This window comes from Gastrolobium bilobum, unplaced genomic scaffold (assembly GCF_033153095.1).
Source record: "Gastrolobium bilobum isolate Gb01-03AN ecotype WA unplaced genomic scaffold, APGP_CSIRO_Gbil_v1 utg62301, whole genome shotgun sequence".
Taxonomy (NCBI): domain Eukaryota; kingdom Viridiplantae; phylum Streptophyta; class Magnoliopsida; order Fabales; family Fabaceae; genus Gastrolobium; species Gastrolobium bilobum.
Window position 1 is genome coordinate 41,636 of NW_026895184.1, and position 16,521 is coordinate 58,156.

General features: G+C 34.2%; 1 protein-coding gene across 1 annotated transcript; it reads right to left on the bottom strand.

The window, feature by feature from the left end:
* Positions 1-10,835: 10,835 nt before the first annotated feature.
* LOC133298815 (protein NUCLEAR FUSION DEFECTIVE 4-like) lies at positions 10,836-14,522 on the bottom strand. Its single transcript, XM_061498182.1, has 3 exons — positions 14,480-14,522; positions 11,899-12,830; positions 10,836-11,674 (listed from the first exon to the last, which is right to left on the bottom strand). The coding sequence occupies exons 2-3, from the start codon at positions 12,828-12,830 to the stop codon at positions 11,161-11,163; spliced, it is 1,446 nt and encodes a 481-aa protein (XP_061354166.1). The 5' UTR covers positions 14,480-14,522; the 3' UTR covers positions 10,836-11,160.
* Between the last annotated feature and the right edge of the window lie 1,999 nt (positions 14,523-16,521).

The following is a 16,521-nucleotide window of genomic DNA, read 5'->3' on the forward strand; positions in this document are numbered from 1 at the left end:
GGTGGAGGTCGTCGACGTGGGCCGTACCGGTGGGGAGCATGGAGGTTCAGATAACGATGATGTCAGGAGGGCTTGTTGAGAGAAGAGCAAAGATGGGTCTGCAGTGGTTAGGCATACTGCCACATACATGGTGTGTATAAGGTTAGTGAGCTTGAAGGAGGTGCTGCACTTTTCTAGAATATCAACTCCACTTTACATCTGGTTTCACTAGCCTGTCCATGGTGGTAGATGAAGACAAAGGCGAGTTCTTTGTTCTTGTTGTTATGCTTTTGTCTAATTTTGATGGAGAATAATGGTGCTTGTTTAATTTATATTATTGTAATCGATTAAGTCAATAATTTTTGTGTGATCGATTAAATAGTTGATGTAATCGATTAAAAATGGGTAGATTGGTGTATAATTTTGGGACAGAGAAAAAATGGTTATTTTTTAATTAATAAGGGACAAGAGGGTCAAAAAGTCTATTTTTATATGTATGCAATGATTTCAATTAATGTGGCTAAAGGTTGCATTACTTGTAGTGTGATAATGATTATGCAGGAGATCAAGATGATAGAAAAAGCACATTGAGGGTTATGTTTTATGTTTGGTATGATTGTTGTTTCATGGGCATCAAAGAATCAACTCATCATCACGTTGACAAACACAAAAGCTGAATTTGTTTTGCTACAACTTGTACGTGTCAAACTATTCGACAACTAAGAATTATTGAGGAGCTCCAATTCAAGCAATCAAGAGCTTCTAAAATTATGTGAGTTAAAAACTTAGCAATACGACTATCTAAGAATCCTGTGTTACATGGAAGCGAAACTTTTATGGTACTACGGTCGCACCATTCATTCGGTGCGACCCACCAATTAAAATTGGAGTGACAAGGTGCAAATCGTACAAATGAGAAATTTAAAAAATAAAATAATCCAAGTGTCAATAGGGAATGGAAGTCGTATGTGTGCTTGTTGCACTGAAAAAGCACTCACATGGAAAAAGCAAGCATATTGATATGAATTTTTACTATTTAAGAGATCATTGAAATGATGGAACAATTGATTTAATCTACTACAAGAATGAAGATCATATTGTTGATATATTCACCAAAGCTCTCAAGATGGAATCGTTCATGATACTCATAAGATTAATAGGTGTTTGCACGCATTAAACTGAATGTCAGCAAACATCAATTTGAGGGAGGGAAAGTTGAAAACTCTTTTTTTTTTCTTATGTCAATTAGAAAACTAAATAGTTGTAGTTATCCTTGTTCGTGGGTGTTTATTTGGTAATGCAATGGAGCTCTATTTAGTGGTGTAATTAGGCTCTTTATTGGTGGTGTAATAGCCCTTTCATTGGTATATTTCATATATTTTTTATTGACTATAATAAATTTGGTGTATTGGAAAAGAATATGAATCATATCTTTTTCTAATTTTTTGTATTCATTATTTTTACAATTTAGAATTTTATTTATTAACAAATTCCTCTATTTTCTCTCCCCTTTACTACCGATCCAAAGTGAAAGTAATTATAAGAGGTAGGGGAAAGCATGAGTCATTTCCTCTTGTATATAGTTGGGGTCAAATACTTTTTACTCCTTTGATACTTTTGAAACTTAATGGTGTGCATGGTAATCATTTTGGTTCTTGCACTGTTTATAGAGAAATTTTATTTATTTATGTACTTAGGAAAAGGTTTTGGGAAGAAAAATGTGTTTGATAACAAACATATTCTAGTTTCAATTCTGACCGACTAAAACTTGTATTCTAGCATTCTACAAACTTGTAAGATGTTAGCTAATTCTCTTCTTAGTCTTACTAAAACTCATTATCACATTCACAGCATTTGCCAAGAAGATCCACCAAACTTTTCCTCCGTTGTCCTAAACTTATTGTACTTTTTGTAAGATGTAAAATAAAATAAAATTAGATTTTATTAATTTCAATCTCATGGTCCCAGCTTGGTCTGTGGAGTGGGTCGATTTGCACTTGGGCCTGGTCTTGTCATCCGCATAACAGTCCATTAGGTCATTTTTAATATTAAACTTAGGTTATAATTGGTGCCAAATGCTAATGTTTTTTGTGAATACACTTCTCATTCATCATAATTAAAGGAACTTGTATTTTTATTTTTTGCATTTAAATATAAAAAGGATACTTATTCAGTAATTTCTGTATGCGAGAAAACATTTATTAATTCTTGGGAAATACTATAGCAGAGAAAAAAGATTAATATGAAAAACCGCAGCTTGGTATGTAAGTTTTTGAAGAAAAATAGATATTACAATGTATAGACCCATATATGTATATATTTTACAAATTATTCAGTTTCTGAACGTTTCTTTCCTTCTTCTTTCCTTTTTCTCTTCGCACAAAGACGCTAGAACCCTGTTGAACCGCGTTGAAGCCTCAGCTCCGTCAACCACCACCGTCCGGTGCCTTTTTCGGCGATCCACATACTGGCGTGCTCGTCTCGGCGACGCGGTCACAACTGCACCAGTCGCTTGCCCAAAGGAAGTCACACGCGCTCTCACGAGCGTGTGTAAGTTGCTCCACCCTCTTCACACCGGCGGCACGTGGCGGCGCATGGAGGCTCCTCTTCGGCCGTGGCTGGTTGTGTTCTTCTCGTCTCACCACGACGGTTCTGGATCTGGTCTTGTTTTGGTGTTTTGACCTCGTTTTTCGTTGATGCACAGATCCATCTTCTATCGGTTAGTTGTGTGATCTATCTTTCTGATTTCTTTTTCTAATCTTGATTATGGATTCCCCTATCTCTTCTGTTTCTGGGTTTCCGGCTGGCTCCAACTCGGAGTCTACTATTTGTTCAAATTATATCCTTGCTCCGCTGAGTGTGGATAAATTGGATGGGTTAAACTATGATACTTGGTCGTCAGATCTGCGACTTTGGTTGGATGGGCAGGATTATACATCCCATCTCACTACTAAGGCTGATTCTGTGGCGGCTAATGAGCGCACACGATTGAAGATGATTTATGCTCAGTTGTGTAGTCTCATTAAAGCTACTCTTCGTCCGTCAATTAAGCAGATTTTTCGACCTACCAATACTTGTGAAGCTATTTGGAGTCAGGAAAAAGCATTGTACACCAATGATACACAGCAATTCTATGGTGTGTGTCAGAAATTGATGACTATCTTTGCTCTTCGGGACTTCAATTGTCCTATGACTGAATATTTGGGGAAAGCTCAAAGTTTGCTTCATGATCTTAACGAACTTCTGGCCCTCACTGGTGATGTTACTAAGGAACAGGAACAACGTAATACACTTTTTATGTTTTTCATTTTATATGGTTTACCTAACCATTTGTCTGCCAATCGGGATCAAATTTTGGGATCTACTACAGTTCCTACACTGGATTCTGTGATGTCTACCTTGCTTAGGATTCCACCTAAGCCCTCTACGTCACCAGCACCTCCTATGATGCATGTACCTTCAGTTGATATTGTTGACTCTTCTGCCCTTGTTGCTCAGGGTTATGGTCGTGGACGTAAACTCTCTAAGGGAAATCTATTATGCACTCGTTGTCATCAGACCAATCATACTATTGACCGTTGTTAGAAGCTCCATGGAAAGCCACCCCAACCTCCTCAGAATGCTCATGTTGCTCAGGCTTCCTCTAGTACCTCTGCTCCAGGGTTACCTTCTGTTTCACAACCTCCGGTTTCTCTTCTTAATGAATTTGTGACTAGGTGGTCTGAGAAGCAAACATCAGGTCCTACTGCATCCATTGCTCCCACTGGTAATTCTTTTGCTGGAATCTCTCAGTTACACTCTACAGGCCCTTGGACTCTTGATTCTGGGGCTTCTGATCACATTTCTGGTAATAAGTCCTTATTCACTTCCCTTTGTACCATTGGTTCATTTCCTACTATTACTATAGCCAATGGGTCTCTGGTCCAATCACGTGGGATTGGCACGTTCTTCTTTTACCTCATTTATCTCTAGATCATGTTCTCTGTGTTTCAGATTATCCTTTTAACTTACATTCTGTTAGTCGTTTAACAAAATCCATTGATTGCGTTGTTTCTTTTACTAAAACCTCTGTCATCTTTCATGATCGGAGTTCGGGGAAGGAGATTACCAAAGGATGTGAGTCTCAGGGCCTCTATCAACTGTTTCCTTCTTCTTCAGCCTGCTTCACCGTGGATTCTCCTCTTACTATACATGCTAATCTGGGTCATCCTTGTCTTGTAAAGCGTCAGAAGATGGTTCCACATTTATCGTCTCTTTCAAGTTTAAATTGTAAGTCTTGTCAGTTTGGGAAACATACTCGTAGTACATTCCCAAGTCGTCTTAGTCGTCAAGTTGTCTCCCTTTTTTTTGTGGTCCACTATGATATTTGGGGACCAAGTCGTCTTTCTTCTACTTTAGGATTCAAGTATTTTGTTACTTTTATTGATGATTATTCCAGATGTACTTGGTTATTTTTAATGAAAAATCGTTCTGAGTTACTTTCTATTTTTTAGTTATTTTATAATGAAATAAAAACTCAATTTGGTATTCCTATTCGTACTTTTCATAGTGATAATGCATGTGAGTATTTATCTCATCAGTTTCAACAATTTTTTTCGTCTCATGACATTCTTCATCAAACATATTGCCCTCATATACCCCGAAAAAATGGTGTAGCCGAGCGCAATTAATGTCATCTTGTTGAAACTACTCGTGCTTTGTTAATTGATGACAATGTTCCGTACACATTATGGGGAGATGTTATACTCACTGCATGCTATCTCATGAATCACATGCCATCATCTGTTCTTCATCACCAGGTACCTCACTCTATTTTATTTCCCCATCAAGTTTTATATCCTTTGACCCCACATCTGTTTGGTTCTACGTGTTTTGTTCATCATCTTGGTCCAGGTTTGGATAAACTAGCTCCCAAGTCTTATAAATGTGTTTTTCTGGGTTATCCTCGGTCTCAAAAAGGTTACAGTTGCTACTCTCCAACTTTATGTAGATACTTTATCTCGGCCGATGTTTCCTTTTTTGAATCAGTTCCCTATTTTGGCTCTTCTACTACTTCTGTGGACACTGATTTTGTTCAATCATCTCTCTAGTCAACTCCTTTGAGTACCTTCCGCCTTTACCAGTCCATGTTTCTGACTCTCCCTCTATCACCTCTTCTCCTGATGAAACCCAACATAGTTCTTCAGATGTTTCTGTGGGCTCACATCCGAATGCATCTCCTCCCTCAGCTACGGTCCCACCTTCGGATAGTGACCTTCTCATTGCTCTTTGTAAGGGTACTTGTGATACTCGCCCTCCAGCATATTATGCATGCTGGAGTATACAGTTAATATTAGTTACCATCGTCTTTCTCCATCATATTATGCATGCCTTTCCTATTTGTCTCCTGTGTCTATTCCTAAAACTACAGGTGACACACTTTCACATTCGGGATGGAGACAAACTATGATTGATGAAATGAGTGCCCTTCATCACAAAGGTACTTGGGGTCTGGTCTCTTTTCTATCTGGAAAATCTATTATTGGTTGCAGGTGGATTTATGCGGTTAAGGTTGGTCCTTGTGGTCAAATGAATCGTCTTAAAGCTTGCTTGGTGGTGAAGGGTTTCACTCAGGTGTTTGAATTGAATTTTGTTGATACTTTTTCTCCTGTGACAAAAATGTCTACTGTTCGCCTCTTTATTGCCATGGCTGCTATTCGCCACTGGCCTCTCTACCAAATTGATATTAAAAATGCTTTTCTTCATGGTGATCTTGAGGAGGAAATTTATATGGAGAAACCTCCTGGATTTGTTGCTCAGGGGGAGTCAGGTCGTGTTTGTCATCTTCGCAAGTCTCTATATGGTCTTAAGCAATCTCTAAGAGCTTGGTTTGGTAAATTTAGCAGTGTTGTTTAACAATTTGGCATGACTCGGAGTGAAGCTGATCATTCTCTCTTTTATCGTCATTCAGCTTCTGGATCTATTTACCTGTTGGTATATGAGGATGATATTATCATCATAGGTAGTGATAATCATGGGATCACTCAGTTGAAACAACATTTATGTCACCATTTTCAGACCAAGGATCTTGGGAAACCTCGATATTTCTTGGGAATCGAGGTGGCCCAATCTAAAGATGGAGTTGTGATATCTCAAAGGATATATGCTCTGGATATTCTTGAAGAAACTACTTTGTTAAATTCTAATTCTGTTGATACTCCTATGGATCCAAGTGACAAGCTTCTACCAAATCAGGGGGAGCCCTTTTCAGATCCTGAGCAGTATAGAAGATTGGTTGGAAAATTGAACTACCTCACAATCACTCGGCCTGACATTTCATTTGCAGTTAGTGTGGTCAGTCAATTTCTTAATTCTTCATGTCAAGAACATTGAAATCTCGTCATTTGTATTCTTAAGTATATCAAGGCATCTCTAGGAAAAGGCCTTGAATATGAAGATAAAGGTCATGTTAAAGTGGTTGGGTACTCTGATGCTGATTGGGCTGGTTGTCCAGCTGATTGGAGATCTACTTCTAGGTATTGTGTCTTCGTTGGAGGCAACTTGATCTCCTGGAAAAGTAAGAAACAAAATGTAGTTGCCAGATCAAGTGCTGAAGCAGAATACCGCTCCATGGCTACTACTACTTGCGAGCTCATTTGGCTTAAACAACTTCTTAGAAAGCTTAAGTTTGGAGACACTGGACAATCAACTCTCATTTGTGATAACCAAGCAGCGCTGCACATTTTGTCAAATCCAGTGTTTCATGAAAGAACCAAGCATATAGAAATAGATTGTCATTTTGTTCGAGAAAAGGTTCTTGCTGGTGAAATTACAACTAGTTTTGTACCCTCTAATGATCAATTAGTAGATATATTTACAAAGTCTTCGAGGGGTCCTCGAATAGAATTTATATGTAACAAGCTTGGGGCATATGATCTATACGCTCCAGCTTGAGGGGAGTGTTAGAAAGAATATCTTTTGTATATCTGTAAATATCTATTTCCTTATTTCATTAGGATTTGTGTTAAGTCTGGACTAAGCCCATTAATGTATCTATATATTGTACATTGTGTATCAATTCAATATTACACAGATTTATTTCAATGTTCCTCTCGTCTCTTGTAATTTAACTTTTTTAATTAATATAGTAAGAATATTCTCAATTTTTTCAAGTCTCTACATCATTGATCATTATGTAAAGAATCATTGTAATCCAAAACTTTAAACTGTTAAATGAATATCATATTAATGATTTCACAAAAGAGTCTATTGAATTTAAAAGATGAATAATACGAATAAATTATTTCAATCCAAAAATTTAAATATTAAGTGAATATCATATTAATATTTTTATATTATATATCTCTAACACTTTTTCACTGTATTAGATATAACAAGTAATGCAAAGATAAATCAGTGAGAGCATCTTTCATATTGCTCTTCTAAATCAACAACACATTACAACTCGTGGCCTTAATTTGGAGGTTTAGCGCGGTTGGAACTTTCAACGGAGTAACTTTTTCCTTTGAAACGAGAAGCTTCTTCCTTGCACGTAGAGGCTTGACAAATTTGAATCTCTTCAATGGAACTACTTCCTCTTTAAAAAATGTTATTTCCTTGACAACATTTGGTGAAGTGAAAAGAACCTTATTTGGAACATCTACAAGAGAGGAAGACAAGTAGGGTGTGTTTGGTACAGGAGAAATTTTTTGGTGACTGGGATTCATGATTAATGGGAATACAGTAGAAATTGAGTTTACTTGGAATCTTACGAAAGAGGTATTTGGTTCGTCAAAATATTACCGGAAATATTGGATAAAAATTACTGACTTCATGTTTGGTTTAGAACGAAATATGACTTGGAATATGAGGTTATTTTACAAAAATAACCCCAAACTATTTTTACTTTTGTAATTGATAGATTAGGTCTAGATTTTTATGTGTATTGGAGTATTTTTGTCTCAAAATTTATTGTTGTGCTTTTCTTTTACTTGGTATTCTGATTGGTATTTCGAATTACCATATTATTTTTAGTAATCTGAATAGTGACTTTTCTTTATAAATCAAATTACCGGTAATCCTTGAATATCCGAGAATCGAAATTTATTCCTTCTACTAAACATGGTAATTACATTTACCAAAGAAGAATTACCGATAATCCTCTTCAAAAACTTGAAACAAACACCCCGTAAGTTAATGCATAAAATTTTGAGTGTCATAATAGAAATATACCCTGCTTAGAAATTTCAACTGCTCATGTCTAATCAGGGCAGGCCAAGTTAGAGATTTATCAATAGTAATTTTGATTTTTTTTTTCTGTTAATAAACACACGCAACCGCTATAGCAAAGGCAAATCAAATAAACCAAATATAGCGTTAGGTAATGGAACAAAATTTTAAAAGGTTTTTGAAAAGCTTCTGATTGGGCGTCTTTATTGAAAAATGGAAGTGTGAAATAAATTTTGACAAATGACATATTACCAGGAGAGTTTTTTTTTTTTTTTTTTTTTTGGATATTACCAGGAGAGCTTTGTTGACACGTGCATTACTTAACCAACACTTAGTTGATTCAAGAAGATTGACTTAGTTACCACTAGGGTTAGCCTAGTGGTGTGGGGTGTGTGTGTTAGGATTGTGTGTAGTGTAGGGTGTTGAGTTCAATTCCTTGTAACCTCCAAAAAAAAAAAAAAGAAGAAGATTGACTTAGCCCAAATATGTAGCAGTTACGGAAATGGATCATTTTATATGTTATTTAATATAATTGAGGGAATCATAATCACACATGAATTAATGTTGAAGATTTTGTAACTATTTAGCTCAATTTTTTTTCTCTCTTTACTTATTGTTATTATTGATTCATCTTTGTATAGTTATAATTTTCTCATATAATATAAGAGTAAATACTTTTTTTGGTCCTCAGCGAATTTTACGATACCCGTTTTAGTCCCTAGCAAATAAAAAGGCTCACCGTGGTCCCTAAGAAATACAAAATGAACCCATTTTAGTCCTTTTGAGGACTAATATGGACCTTTTTTGAAATTGTGAGGAACCACGATTTCAACTAAATTGGTCCATTTTGAATTTCTTAGGGACCACAATGAGCCTTTTTATTTGTTAGGGACTAAATCGAGCATCGTAAAATTCGCTGAGGACTAAAAATGATATTTACTTATAATATAATCTTATTAAATAACACACGACTACTCTCAAATAGTTACTTTGATCATAGGTGAGCGGTTGGATTTGATGGATTGTAAATGACGGTTTTATAGAGCAGAAACGAAATGGCATTTTTCAAATAGCATTACTTGCAAAGTAACACAATCCTTTGTATTTTAGTTTAATATAATTAAGTGATATGAAATGTATCATTTATTAGAGTTGAATTGATTCACAATATCATATACACTTGCTATGATTTGTGTAGCTTTAACTCATTAATCGTAATCCTCCGTCACTGGTTATCCCGTAAAAACAACTAGATGGACCAATATCTTTGTATCACAAATAGTAAACTTAAACTTTACTTGTAACATGAATGTACAACAGTGCACCATGATCTAAATTACTTGTCATGCATTAATCTAAAACTGCTAGTAGTTAACGATCATAAAAATCTGGTAAGGTAACTGCTGAAATATATTTTCTTTGGCAGTTAATTATTGGGTTGTCAAAATGTTAAAACCTCACTTGTCATGTCGCACCACCAAAACAATCTTCATTCCACCTTCAATCAACTTAATATATGTCGATAGACATTTTGAAAAGTTCTCGACAACCATCCAATAAGGCGATGTCTACTATTATGTGATGAATTTGACATTTCATTTCAATTGTCTTTGTTCAATCGATTTTCTTTAGCCAACACATGCTATCAGCTGGTCCATGTTCATAAAAGCTGGTACGTTTACTTGAAAATAACATTTCGATACCCAAGTCAGTTATCATTTCACATAGTCTTTTAAAGTAATTTTATGTTTATAGTTAATTTAATATGAAGTTTATCGCAATTTTTAAATCATTAAAAGTTGAAAGTTAAAAGTGAAGATCAAACTCACTTTGAAAAATCTTTTTCCGTTGCACACAGCGCACGATTTGAACTATATGTTAATAAAAGAAGCATAAAATTCGAAGATTTTGTTAACGAGTGTCGCTAGTGTACATATTAAGAAAATTAACCTAAAAACTATAACTATTTAATATTTTTTCAATATTTAAAATAAATAATTAATAATTAATAAGTCATTTTTTCCTATATTTTCCTTTAATGTTTTCTTTAGCTCTCAATTTTTTATTTTTTATCTTTTTTATTTTTTCTCTTATATATTTTTTCCTTATTTATCTTTATTTTTATTCTATTTTTTATTTTTTAATTTAAATTTCTATTTATTTTTTCTCTGATTTTATTTTTTATTTTATTTTAATTTTTTTCTACCTCTAATTTTTTTTTTTTGCTTGTCAGGGGAGTTTACCTGCTATTAATCTCAACTACTTTAGAATAAATGAGTTATTTATTATGTGATTTGAGTACACTTTAACAAAACCCAAAATTTAAAGTTAATTTTGTACTTGCAGCACATTTTTTTGTCAATCTCGGTAGTTAATCTGGTTAATTTATTTCATGGTCATCCATTTCTACAACAATAAATTAAGGATAAACGGTTAAAATTAAGAATATAACTTACAACAATATAAAATAATCATAACCCATTAATTAATAAAAGTATATATAAAAATAATCAATAAGTACCTTAAAACTGCTTGTAAAAGGAGTAGGACATTTTGTAGATAAATATGCTCTATCAGATACCATAACCACTTATAAGAACAAATTTTAGTTTTCTTAGTAACAATACAAGGGGAAATATATTGTAGGTTTTCCGATAGAAAAAGAGGAGAAACCAACAAGTGTCCAACGCCAATCAAACGTTTACTTGTAAAAGAAAAGAATACAACACATAAATATTTGGAAAAGAATACACATAACTATGTGGTAGCGGCTAATGGCAAAACACCCCCTTTAACAAAGACTTCGTTTTTGTTTTCCCTTTTTCTTTTGTTTTAAATTCCCCCCTTCTTTGGTTTTTCACCATCAAGGCAGCTTCAGATGCTTGGTTCTTCTACATCTTCAATCTTTCTTGAATTCAAACCAGCTACAATACTTTGAAAAGAATGCATGTAACAAAAGACTACAATGCAGAATTATCGAAGCCTACTTGTTGAAGATTTTCCATATAAGTTGGCATAAACAATCTTGGTTCGGAATACAAGAACCATGCATAAGCCTGCTGCAACAATGCAGAATCCTGCCATGATAATGGAAGTCAAGAAAAAGCATATGGAACCTTCACACTTTAGTGGCTCACCAACTTGAAGCACACGCGACATAAATGATCCTATGTTCTGGTTATGATGAAGATGAGCTTGTTTCTCTGCTTCATAATCATAGATTCTGCTGGCAATGAGACTAGAGAAGACAAGAGTTCCTACAGGGTTTGCCAGAGTAATGAAATTGTATAATGCACCAAAGTTTCTCAAACCAAACAACTCAGAGGCAGTGGCTGGAACAATTGCCCAGTGAGCCCCATAACCAAGTCCAACAAGTAAAGTGCCAACATACATTGCCCCTGGCCATCCCATTGCAATGAAAACATGCCCAACAGTCATAACAAGTTGAAATGCAGCCAATGCAGTTGGTCTTGGATAAACATGATCCCTGCTCAAGTAAGACACAATGGAATTTGAAAATCAAGTTAAAAGTCTTTATAGGGATATAAAGGCAAACCTCGGTGCACAAAGCTCTCGACTTGCGAGGATAAGGTTGAGGATCGATTGTACGGTCATAAGGAGCAACCTTACTGCTGCTCCAAGACTCGCTTTATAGGGATATAAATATAAAACACACTAAAATATTTGATCATTGTATGAACTGGTTTTTACCTCACAACAGCCTCAGATATGTAACCCCCTCCAACACGGCCAAGAAAGTTCCAAATACTGATCATGGAGACAAATATATGGGTATTGTCATATCCTAGAGACTGGCTCATCTGACCCAGATTGTCAATTACAGTCAACCCGGATCCAGAACCTAAAACCATGGAAATGAAAAGAAGCCAAAAGTCTGCTTTAACCAAAGCTTGTCTCAAGGTAAAATCCTCTCCTCTATGTGGTCCTCTCCTCCTCTTGACCCTCACTGCTCCTTCTGCAGCAGCTTGGAGTAGTCTTGATTGTAATTGAGCTATACGCTTCTGCCTTTCTGATGCAGGGAGCAAGTCCACTTCCTTAGGCTTCTCATCTTCAAGCTCACTTAATATTACTTCATCAGCATCAATTTGAGATTTTCCTGCTTCTTTATTGTGTGGTTCTGGAATAAGTGCTTCTTCTTCTGGAGTTTTTTGCTCTGAGCCAAAACTCAACCAGATAGGAATGACAATTGGTATAAGTAGGATAATGAAGAGAATAACTGTAAACATTGTGATAACAGTTTCACTCAGAGGAACTAGATCTTGGACAACCATGACTCCCATCAAATAAGCAGCCAATACAAGGCACACACTGTAGATAAATGTGAAGCTTTTTCCATCTGATGGTCGAACTTGTTTGTGACCTCCAACAGGTCTAACAATGAACATGAGACCTATTGCTACCAATGTTGGACCTACAGCAACCATAAATATTAAGGATGCATGATCAGGGGAATGTACCATTGCATATATTTGTGTCAAGATAGCACCACTCAACCCAGCAAAGCCCTTTAGAATTCCAACCACAGGACCCCGGCTCTTGGGGAAATTTTGCACACAAGACACCAGAGAAACTGTGTTGAAGTAGGTTTCACCATTTGTTCCCACAAATATAAGAACACACATCTGCATACCAATAATCATTAATCACCAAACATGGGAAATATGGTAAATAAATATCATTGAAAGACATCTCTTAATGTAGTAAAGGTGCATATGTTGATTTTCTTATGATTGCATTGTCATGAAATATACACTTACAACATCTTGACACATTAACAAGAGTGATGAGATATCAAACTATAAGATATCAGTAAGAGGAATAAGGGCACCTCCACAACTTGCATATATTAGGCTAGCTCTTAATAAGGCCACGCAAACTCAAAATCTCTGTTCTTCTGACCGACCACCAAACTACATCTTCAATCAAAACCAAAATTACTCATGCCTTGACTAGCAACATTCAGGAAAGTTCATTCACATCCTTACTTTTTAATTGGGGTCACTCCTACAGTCCCAACTCTATATTTGTAGACACAACTTTTAAGTAGTATGTTGCCAATTTTAATATAAATCATCAAAACTATCTAAAGAAATATTGCATATTAATTACGTTAGAACTTACTAAAGATTAATGCGTATACATTTTCCTAAGTGCAATATACCAAAGAGCACTAGAAAGGAAAAGGCAGTCTAGAATAACCAAATTGAGCAGAGTGAAATTTCATAAATTATAAAATTCTTGCAACAATGCCCTTTTAGGTTTCGTAGCCAGTGGTATCGTACCATTCCATCGGGAGGGAGGATTTTCAAGATCTTGGGTAGGTTAAGCACCACAATTTATACACTTCATTTTCACTACTTTAAAAGCAGGTTGTAAATCATTAAGCTGGTAATTTGATGTTTAACAGCCAAATTTGAAGTAAGCATAAAAGGGAATATAATATACAAATGGAGAGATTGCATCCAAGAAGAGGGCTGGGCCGACAGATTACCATTACGGGGGGAACAAAAATACAAAAAACACAAAAAAAAAAAAAAAAAAAAACTGAAAGTTAAAGGCTCTGTTTGATAACTGTTTTTAAAAACTGTTTTTGGTTTTCAGAAGGTAGACATGGAATATTTATTTAAAAGGACATGGCTGTAAAAGGCAAAGTTATTTGAGTCTAACAATGATTATGTCGTGACACCTTTAGATTTAAAGTCCTTCCTTTTCATGTCGAAGAAACAGCCCTTTATTCCAGAGGTTCATGTCATAAAGCTTCTTTATTAAAAAGTTGAATTTTAATATACAGTCAAGTGGACATGAAACCAGGTATCAACAAAAATCAAAGAGAGAAATGGAAGAAGAAACTGGAAATCTTATTTCAGTGAGAAGAAAAAGAAATGGGGGATCAGAAACATTCCATTTGAAAACAAAACACATCAATTTGAAAATCAGTTCAAGTAAAAGGAATCCAGCAGCTCAGATCATTTCAGAATAAGCTAGTTGCTACTCATCAAAGAAAAGAAAGTACATACAAAGCAAGAAAAAAAACAAAATTTTGAGGAGTTCAAAATTGTTTTTTTATGGTCAATCAGTGTTTGTATAAGAAAAATCCATGTATGAATCAAACAAAATCAAGAGAGAGATACCATCTCATGATTGACAATAACACCAACAACCCAAATAAAACAAAGTCAAACCAGTACAAACCAATTAAATTGATCATCCCAAGTGATGAATAATAAATCAAAACATTCCAAAATTAAGTAAGGTAACAGAAAATACTCACAGCCCATAAAGGGAGAGTTGAAACTCTACCAGTGACAATCAACCAAACCCAACCATACCCAATAAAGTTCAAACCTGCCCCAACAAGCAGAGCACCCCAGATAGGCAATATCTCACACAACACCCCAGTAATGAACCCAACACAGTCACCAAGGTCCTTAGCCACACCCAACATAGCAAGCTGCTTCTGATTATAGTTAAGGGATCTCTTTATCACAGGTGATATGCTACCAAACAAGTACCCAATACCAGCCCATGATTGCAACCACATTGCAGCCACAAAGACTAGCCATCTACTCTTGTAGAAGGACAAAAACTTATCTTGTAAACGACCCATCAGTGATCATTCACCAAGTCTTTGATCTGTTTGAGGATCCTTGTAATATATGCTGTGGTTTTTGATCTCTCGAAGAGGATCCTGATTTTGTGCAAGAAGAATAGATAAAGAGAAAAACATAGAAAGCGACAAAGTTTGAGAGTGTTGTAGCTGTAGCTGAGGATGAATGTGATGATGAGCTGGCTGAGGTTAATTCATTTGTACCATTAGATTTGTCTCACCACGCATTGCTATTAGCACGTTGTCCATAAAATTTGATTTTCCTTCTATGTCATCAGATATTAATTCAAATTATGTACGACGAACCTCAATTTTTTCTATTTTTAGTAAGCATTTATTTTGCGATATTTACGCTTCGGATTTGACACGTCAATTGAATAAAACCGGAAAAGTTCACATTAATCTCCCTTAAAATCATTCTCTCATATTACTTGAGATAATTATTTCATACAATAAATACAAAATAGTAAAGTCTATTATTTTTGTTTTTTGAAAAAATAATGGACCTTATTATCTTGTCTATGTTGCATGAGATAAATAGATTTTTTAAATCATTTACCCCAAAATATTTTTTTTAATCATTTATTCCTGCGATTTTTTTAGAGCTTTTATTTTTTCATGTTATATGAAATAACATTTCTTATGTCATAAACACAATAAATAATGAGACCCACCGTTTATTATAAAATATAAAAAGAATAACACGAATTTCGATATCTCACAATATAAAAAAGTTATTTTCTATTACATGAGAAAATAATGTTCCTTCTTTTATCCAAATCCATCATTAACATTATTAGAAACTTAATGAATTGCATATTTTACCCTTTTAAGAATAAAAAATAAATTGATAATAAAAAATGAAAAAAATAGAAGAAAAATAAGTCAAAATATATTGGAAACTTATAATATTCATATAAAAGGATAAAAGTAAAAAAACAAACAAAAAAACCATATATTTTAAATTAAAAAAAGAAAATAAATTGAGGATAAAAAATTAAGAAAAAATATGACCTAATATGTTAGAAACTTACAATAGTATTACAAAATAATATATAAAAAATAAAAGAAAGAAAATAGACGGAAGACACAATAGAAATAGAAAAAAATATATTAGAAACTTACCATACTGATTTATTTTTCTTCTATTTTTTTGTCTTATTTTTTATCTTATTTTTTCTTCTATTTTTATTTTGTATTATTTTTTCTTCTATTTCTATTCGGTATATTTTCTCCTTTTTGATTAAGATTATTCTTATGTTTTTTTTTATTTTAATCTTTTTGTCAATGATGTAAGTTTTTTAACATAATTGATTTTTTCTCTCTCTATTTTTTGTCCTTAGATTATCTTCTTGATTTAGACATATTTAGCTTCTTTCTTCTATTTTTTAATTTTAATCTTTTATGTAAGTATTGTATGTTTCCAACATATCTAATTATTTTTCTTCTAAGAAAGATGAAATAGGTAGATTAGTTAAGTTTATAACGGTGTTAAGGATGTAGTTGGATGAAAAAAATCAAAGGTGGTAAGTGATTGAAAAAAGCACAAAGGTATAAGTAATTTAAAGCAAAACTATAGGGGGTTTTGTACTTTTTCTAAATAAAAATTAATTCAGTTGGATTTAAAGTTGAAGGCGAAAATTATTAATAAATTTAAAAAGAATTTATTTTATCTATTTTTTTATCTCTTCCATACATTTTATTGA

Bases quoted from the DNA above. Each gene is read 5' to 3' on its own strand.
- LOC133298815 (XM_061498182.1), bottom strand. From the start codon at position 12,830: ATGTGTGTTCTTATATTTGTGGGAACAAATGGTGAAACCTACTTCAAC. The intron at 11,675-11,898 runs GTAAAAACCAGT...TTACTTGAGCAG, and splicing joins ATATCTGAGGCTGTTGTGAG to GGATCATGTTTATCCAAGAC.